Source organism: Solanum dulcamara, chromosome 3 (assembly GCF_947179165.1).
Source record: "Solanum dulcamara chromosome 3, daSolDulc1.2, whole genome shotgun sequence".
Classification (NCBI taxonomy): domain Eukaryota; kingdom Viridiplantae; phylum Streptophyta; class Magnoliopsida; order Solanales; family Solanaceae; genus Solanum; species Solanum dulcamara.
Window position 1 is genome coordinate 65,605,233 of NC_077239.1, and position 10,273 is coordinate 65,615,505.

General features: G+C 36.3%; 1 protein-coding gene across 1 annotated transcript; it reads right to left on the reverse strand.

Moving 5' to 3' along the window:
• Positions 1 to 1,533: 1,533 nt before the first annotated feature.
• Positions 1,534 to 8,529, reverse strand: LOC129883611 (uncharacterized). Its single transcript, XM_055958237.1, has 3 exons — positions 8,307 to 8,529; positions 7,555 to 7,875; positions 1,534 to 1,667 (listed from the first exon to the last, which is right to left on the reverse strand). The coding sequence occupies exons 1-3, from the start codon at positions 8,527 to 8,529 to the stop codon at positions 1,534 to 1,536; spliced, it is 678 nt and encodes a 225-aa protein (XP_055814212.1).
• Positions 8,530 to 10,273: the final 1,744 nt, after the last annotated feature.

A 10,273-nucleotide genomic window follows, 5' to 3' on the forward strand; every position in this document is an offset into this window, starting at 1 on the left:
ACACCATTGAGTATCATCTAAACATGCCTCTAGTCTTTTCTTTGATGGGGGCTTAGGACAAGCTCCTAGCTTACCCTAACAATAGAAGAAAGTGAAAAAAAATAGTAACATGAATAAAAGTCTTGTCCTCGGTAGAATAAGGACTGACCAGCATCTTTGAAATCTAAAGAAATCTCTAGCCACGAGTAGGATGATTGTGAGTGTCGTCCGTCCCTACATTATGAGACAATGTAGGCAAAATATGCGTTAGTAATTTGAATGTACTAAGTATGTGAGGTATGCATGAACAAGTAAAAGAACGTAATCAATATGCAATAAGATGCATGACCAATCATAATGATTATGAGTAAATCTTAAAAGCAATTTAAAACATAAGAAACTCATGGTCAATGCATATAATAAGAACTTCATCATAAACTCATAACTTTAACCAACAACTAAGACCATGCGAGCTATTACATGGAATCTGATGACTCCTACATTGAGACAGGCCGACGACTCCAACATCAAAATAGGGGAGGCAACCTTGTCAGGGCATATTTCAAAAGTAACTACTTAACTGGACTATGTGGATCCACTAGCTAGTCCATGAAGGCAACCTACGTGGGCAATGTAGTTTGGGACTTTAGGTTATTACTAGGATTTCCTTGGGTAACTAACTGTGTTACCGAACCGAACCCCACCTAGAAGCTCACTCGATCCTTAGTCAATATCCCAACGAAAACTCATAAACATGATCATAATATAGTAGGGAAAGATAGTAACTGCCTATCAATCCATCCTTAAAACATATTAGGAATATCTCATCTACTAAGTGATTCATAAGAATTTATAACTTCAATGAGAATTGTCTTTATCACCATCTTTAAAATATCTTTTGATCTTAACTCTGATCATCATCATAACTTTAACTTCAGAATCATAAATCTCAACTTTAACTCATATAAAAAATTTCATTGAAAATTATTTAACTCATGATCAACTCATAAACTCATCTTAACTTCATAATCATAGCTTGAAAATTACGCATGGGCATCTATAATTCAACTTGAAATCATGAAATTCATATGAGAACATGCATATAAAGATCATTGATAATATTTAAAAACAAAATCAAACCAACCCAATGTAATTCATCAAAACTAGGGTTCATGATCAATAAAAAATTAAATGAAAACTTGAGGAATTTTTGGGACTTCATGGGTGAAAAAAGCCCATGAATCAATCCCCACATACCCTGGAAGAATTCACTAAGAATTGAAAAAGAAACATTGTAGAAATCTGGAAACCCTAGCTTTAGCTTGAAGAGGAAACCTTGAGAGACTTTGTTCTTTCCTTAGAGAATTTTAGGAGAATGAATTGAATAGAAGGGGAATTTAAAGAATTTAATATTTATAGAATTTGAACTTGGCCATAAATGTGTCTAGGCTCATTGAACCGAACTTACGAAAAAACACAATTGCCCTTCATTAAAATTTGAAAGTTGACCCTATGAATCCCTTTCTATGGGTCGTCTTAGTAATGATGAGTCATTTAAATGACTCGTCCTGTAGGTCTGAGAAAAGGTCTGAAATTCGAGTCTTTGAAGTTTTGGAATAGGTGAGATTTACGGCCTGTCATCTTGTCTACAATTCGTCCTGTTAGCTCATCCTGCAGGTCCCAAAAACCTGAAAATTTGAGAGTCTCAGGACTTTGGTTATGAGTCATTTCTATGACTCATAATAGTTCTTATGGGTAGTCCTGTCAAGTCCTAGACTTGACCTCAAGGGACCCTTGAGACTTGGCTATGAAGTCTTCCTACGAGCTAGGTCTAGGGGTCGTCTGGGTGAGAACGAGTCGTAATAGTGAGTCGTAGGACCTCTCTTTAGGGTTGGATAACTAATAATAATGACTCCATCCATGACTCGGTTCTACGGATCGTGTAAACTTCTACAGCTCGTAGAGACAGTCATAAATTTGGGTTTAGTTCAAGATTTGAGAAATTTCTCCTTGGTTCCAACTTTCCAACTTGTGGGATCTTAGACATAATAATCATGTGATCAATGCATCAAAACATAATCATTAGAACTTGTATGTTTTCCATATTCCTTGGTATGGGATAGGACCTTTAACTGATATATAAAACAATGCGAGCTATAACATGGAATCTGATGTAACTTTCACAATGAGAAGGAAGAGGCTACTTTGCAAAGGTAGACTCCGTGAGAACATCATACCATCATGGGCTATAAGTGGATCAACTAGCAAGTCCATATTGGCATCATAAATCTACGCGGGCAATGTAGATAGGGACTTAAGGTTGCTAGTAGGATTTCCTTGGGTAGCTACTTGGCAATCGGACTAAACCCCACCTTGAAGTCCTCTTGGTGCTTAGTCATTATCCCAATGAAAGTCCTAAATCATAGTCATTAACAGCATTAGGAAATACAATAAAAGATATCAATCTTCATCATAAAGTAATCATAAGAGTAGCTCATTAATATGATTGATTCATAAGAATCCATGAGTTGGTGAGAATGTCCTTTCACCTCTTTAACATGAGTTTGTAAGAATTACCTTTCACACCATAGATACTTGCTTTAAAAACTATTGAAACATAATTCATAACTTTTCATGAGTCATTCATAAGCCTTAATAATCATTCACAAAACATTCATTGAAATACCTTAAAGTTCATGATCATAATTCCTTTAAAACATACTTGAAAATATCATATGGCATGGGTCATTGAAATTCAACTTGAATTCAAGCGATGTAGTATGAATTATGCATAACTAGGCCAATAACAATGGAATATATCCTAATTGAAAAGACCCGATGCAATTTCATGAAAACTAGGGCTTAGAAGAAGAATTCATAAAGATAATTTAGAGAAAACCTTGGGACAACATGGATGTATTTCCTCATACCTTAGATTTATAAGCCCTAAATTGCACTTGAATTGGAGACTTGTTCTTGAAACCCTTGAATCTTTGCTTGATAGAGAAGAAGAGTTTTGGGAGAACTTTTAGAGAGACAATTTGTAATTTGGGTGTAAGGGTGAGAGTGAGAGAGTTAAGAAGGTTTAGGGTAATTAATAGACTAGGATTTAACCCAAAAATCATCCAAGTACATTAATGAACCAATAGAGAAAATACCAAAACACCCCTAACTTAGAGCCCGTTTGGATTGGCTTTAAGTTGGTCAAAACCAACTTAAAGCCCCTTTTTAGTTTTTGGACGTGTTTGCCTAATGCTGACTTTAAGCCATAAAGTTCTTAAAGTCAGTCAAAAATGAAAAGTTAGGATTCCTAACTTTTTTTTTCCAAAGTGCTTAAAGTCATTTTCTTTGACCATGGAAATTACTTTTATATCCCTTATATTTTAACTAAATTCTCAAACTACCTTTTTTTATTCTTTTAACCCTAAAATTCACATCATAAGCACTTTTATCCAAACACTCAACTGCTTATTTATAAAAATAACTTTCAGCACTTCAAAGTTGTAAAAGCACTTCATACATAAAAGTTACTTTTTTAAGCCAATCCAAACGGGCTCTTAAACTGGATGAGACACTTGGATGGAAGGCCATCACGGCCCGTGAATCTCACCACGGGTCCTGGTGAGGGTCGTGATCATGAGGGTAGAACTGGGGTTTTGAGGGGTGACTTCCACGGAGGCCACCATAATTTGTGGTCCCAACCATGGGTCATGGTCCCCATCGTGGTCCTCACCCAACTCAAGAATCTTGGGGTTCAAGTTCACGGACGGCTTCACGGTCCATGATACACACCACGGGTCGTAGAGCCCTCTATAGACCCTTCCTACCTAATTCCCCTATTTCATGCCACCTATACGGACCCTTTCCACGAGCTGAAAGTTGAATACGGACTGTGAAGAGTCTCATGGTCACCATCTGGTGCACAAAAAGGTGTATTTTCCCATGATTCCCTTTTTAAACTTCGTTTCTCGACTTTCCAACTTTTGGGCTCTTACAATATCTCCCCCTTGGGAATATTCTTCCTTGAATAGGACTCAAGCTAGAATGAATGGAATAAAATCAATAATAGCAGGCCAACATGAACGCAAAATATATCAAAGCTGAATAAAAAATGTTATACTCAATCCCAAGCTAAAACATATCTTTAAAACTCATTTTATTAACATGAATTCATATGAAAACATGAGAATGACTGAAACAAATGATTTTGATGGAGTGGATCATGAAGGAACTCAATACCTCAGCTAGGAATGGAAGGAAAGACATGAGGATATCGTGACATCATATAAGCTTCGGCTTCCCATGTAGCACCATCAAACTCTTGGTTCCTCCATAACACCTTAACTGAAGCTATGTCCTTATTCTTCAACCTCTTAACTTGTCGGCCTAGAATTTCAACCAGAACCTTCTCAAAGAAAAGACTCTCTTTCATACCAATGTTGTCCAAAGGCATAATGGATCTAGGATCACCATCAAAGTTTCTCAATAAAGACATATGAAACACCAGATGCACCGATGGCAACTCAGAAGGCAAATCCAACTGATATCCTATGTTGCTAATCCACCTCAGAATCTGAAATAACGGGGACTAAGCGTCCCTTTCTTGCCAAAATGCATCACACGCTTCATGGGCAAAATTTTCAAGTAAACCCAATTATTTACCTCGAATTCAAGTTCCTTTCTCCTCACATCTGAATAGAACTTTTGTCGACTCTGGGCAGTCTTCAATCTTTATCTAATCAATCTAACCTTTTCCATAGCCTCATTCACCAACTTGGGCCCTATCAAGGCAACTTTACCAACTTAAAACTAAATAATAGGAGACTTATACCTCCTACTATATAAGGCCTCAAATAGAGCAATTTGAATGATGGAATGGTAACTATTATTGTAAGCAAACTCTATCAATGGTAAGTATCTCCCAATTATCCTAGAAATCAATAACACACGCTCTCAACATGTCCTCTAAGGTCTGAATAACTCAACTTGACCATCAATCTGAGGGTGAAAAGTTGTGTTGAGCTTAATTTCAGTACCAATACCCTTTTAGAAAGATCTCCAAAACTAAGATGTAAACTAAGTACCTCGATCTGAAATGATAGATAGTGGAACACCATAAAGCTTAAATAACACTCGGATATATAATCTAGCATAGTCCTTGGCTGAATAAGAAGTTTTAGCAGGAAAAAAATAAGCCGACTTGGTCATTCGGTCAACAACCACCCAAATAGAATCATGTTGCCTGTGAGGCAAACCTGTAATGAAGTCCATATTCAAGGCTTCCCACTTCCAAATAGGAATCTCAATATCTTGAGCTAAACCTCCCAGTTTTTAATGCTCAGCCTAACTTGTTGACAATTAGGGCACTTTGCCACAAATTCCGCAATATCCCTTTTCATGTCATTTCACCAATACAATTTTCTTAAATCTCTATACATCTTTGTGGAACTTGGATGAGTAGAATATCCAGAACTTTGAGCCTCGGTCAATATAATTTTCCTTAAGTCATCAACATCGAGAACACACAACTGGTCTTAATACCTCGATACATTATCTCCCCCTTGGGAGAAAGCCTCAATGGCTTTTTCAGCGGCAACCACTTTCTTCAACTCAACCAAAGTAGAATAATTATCTTTCTTGGCCTTAATATCTACCATAAGAGAAGATTTAAAACCATTTTGAACAAAGACACCACTATCCTCGAAATCAACCAATCGAACACTAAAATGGGCTAGTCTATGAACATCACTAACTAACTCTTTCTTTGCATCCTTAACATGAACAATACTATTCATGGACAATCTACTAAGAGTGTCGGCAATCACATTTGCTTTACTCGGATGGAATAATACACTCATATCATAATCCCTCAACAACTCAAGCCATCTCTTTTGTCGAAGATTCAAATCCTTTTTGGTTGAACACGTATTGCAAACTCTTATGATCAGTGAATACATCAATATGGACACCATAGAGATAGTGTCTCCAAATCTTTAAAGCAAATACCACTGCTGCTAAATCCAAGTCATGAGTTAGAAAATTCTTCTCATGTACCTTAAGTTGCCTAGAAGCATAGTCTATCACCTTACCATTTTGAAGCAAAACACAACCAGGACTATCTCTTAAAGTATCATAATAAATAGGAGCAGAGGTAAGTCTATCTTTCAACTCTTGGAAACTTTTCTCACATGCCTCGAACATTAGAAATTTCACCTTCTTTTGAGTCAAAGTAGTCAAAGACGATGCAATGGAAGAGAAACCTACCACAAACCATCTATAATAACAGGCTAAACCTAAGAAACTCCGACTATCAGAAGGAGACAAAGGTCTAGGCCAATTCTTAACCGCTTCAGTTTTCTTAGGACCAACCATAATACTTTCGCCGGTGACAATATGACCAAGGAAAGCAACTGACCTCAACCAAAAATCACACTTGCTGAACTTAGCAAATAAATAACAGTCCTTAAGGACTTGAAATACAACTCTCAAATGATCGACATACTCCTCTTCACCTCTAGAATAAACCAAAATATCATCAATGAACACAATCACAAACATATCCAAATGTTACTTGAACACCTTATTTATTAATCCATAAAACATGCAGGAGCATTCATTAGACCAAAAGACATAACCAAGAATTCAAAATGAACATATCGAGTTCTAAAAGCCTTTTTTAGAATATCACATTCCCTTACTTGGAGTTGGTGATAACCTGAACAAAGATCAATCATTCAAAAGTAGATTGCCCCTTGAATTTGATCGAACAAGTCATCAATCCTTGGAATAGAATACTTATTCTTAATGGTGAATCAATAGCTGATGCACATACAGAGAGAACCATCCTTCTTCCTCACAAAAAGAACCAAAGCACCCCATAGAGAGATAATCAGTCTAATGAAACACTTATCCAACAAATTTTTCAACTACTCTTTTAACTTCTTAAGTTCTGTTGGGGCCATTCAATTAAGGAGGAATAGAGATAGATTGGGTATAAGGGAGAAAATCGATACCAAAGTTTATTTTCCTTTTAGGAGGGATACTTGAGAGATCATCAAGGAAGACTTTTAGAAACTCATTAACGACTGAAACTTACTCAAGAATAGGAGCATCAGAATTTGTATTAATAACCCAGACTAGATGATAAATACAAACTCTTGCAAATCATTTTCCGAGCTTTAAGGCACGAGATTAATTAACCTTTAAATATAGAATTACTATATTTCCACTCTAGGACTGGCTTATTAGAAAACAGAAACTTGACCACATGGGTCCGACAATATATAGAAGCATAAAATGCATGAAGTCAATCCATAATGAGAATAACATCAAAATCAGTCATATCAAGCTCTACAAGATAAACTAAGGTGATTTTATGAAAAATTAAAATAGGGTAATTTCGATAAACTCTCTTAGCCACAAATGAATCACCAACATGAGTATTAATCGAAAAAGGCTCTAACATGATCTCGGGACTAACAATGAAATTCATAGCAAAATGAGAAGTAACAAATGATAAAGTAGCACCCAGATGTAGCAATGCATAAACATCATAGTCAAAGACTTTTAACATACCAGCCACAACATCAGGTGAATCTTCTAACTCTTTGCGAATCTGAAAGGCATAAAATCTGTTTTGGCACTGACTGCCACCCAAAGTAGTAGCACACTGGTCTGGATGGCCTATAACTAGAGTCTTAGCCGGGGATCTAGTACCACTCCTACAACCCTTCACCTGATGATCCAGTTTTCCAAACCTATAACATGTATCCAATCTTGCTAAGAATTCTCCCTTGTGGTTCCTTTCACACTTCTTGCATAGAGGGATGGCTTGACCACTTTGAGCTCCTCCTTGAATCTTAGGGTTAGGCACCCAGTCTCTATCAAACTTTAGAGCTAGAGTTATTGAAAAATTTTGGTCAGACTACTTTTGACGAAATTGAGGACGACCATTATTTTTGGACTTGCCCTATGAGAAATTACCACTATCGATTCAAGACCTCTTGGACTCTCTTATAGACCTCTCTTTCAACTTTTCATCCTCTGTTTGTTCGGCATCTATCATGAGCCTTGAAATTTCTATCCACTTAATTTGCACGGTGGTTCTATATTCTTTTACCACCAAATCGGACATACTTAAAACAAATTTTCTCATACGATTCCTTGGATCAGAAACCATAAAATGAGAATATGTTGAGAACTTAGTAAACTTGAGGGCATAGTCCCTCACACTCATATTACCTTGGCGTAAATTGAGAAAATCTTGTACCGTGGCTTCCCTCAACACCAAAGGAAAGAATTCTTGAACTCCTCCCGATCAATGGGACCATCATCCCGGCCTCTTTCATCCCTCAATTGATCATACCAAACTTGTGCAACTCTCTTAAGTTGATAAGCCGCTAAGTCTGCTTTCTCCACTGGACTAATACCCATGATCCTAATAATCTTAGCATTGCCCTCAATGAATTCTTGTGGATCCTTGTCCATATTAGAGCTATGAAATTCGGGAGGGTTTATCCGAGTGAAGTCCCGAAATCGACTAGCTGCCATACTCACATTTGAGAATTTGAGTTCACAGGAACTACCACTTCTCTATTAGTTTGAGTAGCTACGTCTTGGGAAAGAACTTGAAATACGGCCTGAAACTCTATATGAAAGACATGCTCATTCAAAGGGTCATTTGGAGCTTGTTGCTCCTCCTCCAAATTCCTTTGGATTGGGATTCTTTGTGGAGGCATAGTTCTATAATTGCAAAGAGAAACCGTTAGAGGAAGAAACCTTAGAGTTCAACTCTATCGCACAATAAGATCATAAAAGAAATGGATTTTTCCTAAATGCCTCATAGACACCTATTTATAAATGTAGCGCACTTTACACCAATGAATAAGACTCTACCCAACACGGTATGTTAGACTCCGTAGGACACTTTAAAATTTGTGCTCTGATACCAAATTTGTTACAATTCAAGCTAGATGCTAGGTGTGACACGATGATTAGAATCCCAAAGGACCCTAATCAATCCTCTTAACATATCATACATGAGCATATATAAGGTATTTAAAGCAATAAAGCTAAGACATAGATGTGAAAATAAAGTGTCAACAAAAATAGTCTCAATAAAAGAGAGTAACTCACAAACTCAAAAAGAAAAGATGACATACACTCCATAATATCTAATATGCCTCTAGTAGTCTAGATGAGGGCATAAAACAAGTTCCTAGCTCACTCATAATATGTAAGAAAAGTCATAAGAACATGAGAATAAGTAAACTAGCACGTCCTTGAAACATAAGGACTCACCACAAATGAGAAGAATAATACGCTCTAGCCAAGAATGGGAGGATGAGCATGATTGTCATACCCTACATTACGATATATTATAGGCAAAAATATGTATTAGTACATGGAATACACTAAGTATGTGAGAAGTATGCATGAACAATGAAGATAGTTAAACAATATGAATATGGAATGCATGACCAATATCTTAAAACATGAGTAAAACCTTGAAAATATTTAGACATCATAACCATGTGGTCAATGCATCAAAACATCATCATAAGAACTTGTATCTTTTTCATATACCTTGGTGTTGGAAAGGACTTTTAATCGACATATAAGACTATGAGAGTTATAACATAGAATCCAATGTAACTCCCGCATCGAAAAGAGAGGGGCTACTTTGCTAAGGTAGACTCTATGAGAACGTCATACCATCATGAGCTATTTGTGGATTATCTAGGCTATATTCGCATCATAAACCTATACGAGAAACATAGTTAGGGACTAAAGGTTGCTAGTAGGATTCTTTTGGGTAGCTACTTGTCTACCAGACTGAACTCCACCTTAAAGTCCTCTCGGTGCTTAATCATTATTCCAACAAAAGTCATAAATCATAGTCATTAACATTATTAGAAAAGATAATAAAATATATCAATTCTCATCATAAAGTAATCATAAGAGTAGGTCATTTACAAGATTAATTCATAAGAATCCATGAGTTGGTGAGAATGTCCTTTCACCTTTTTAACATGAGTGTGTGAGAATTACCTTTCACGCCATAGATACTTGCTTGAAATATTATTGAAACATCATTCATAATTTTTCATGAGTCATTTATAAGCCTTGATAATCATTCACAAAACATTCATTGAAATCCCTTAAAGTTCATGATCATAATTCCTTTAAAATATCATATGGTATGGGTCTTTAAAATTCAACTTAAATTCATACAATGTAGTGTGAATTATGCATGATTAGACCAATAATAATGGAATATATCATAATTGAAAAG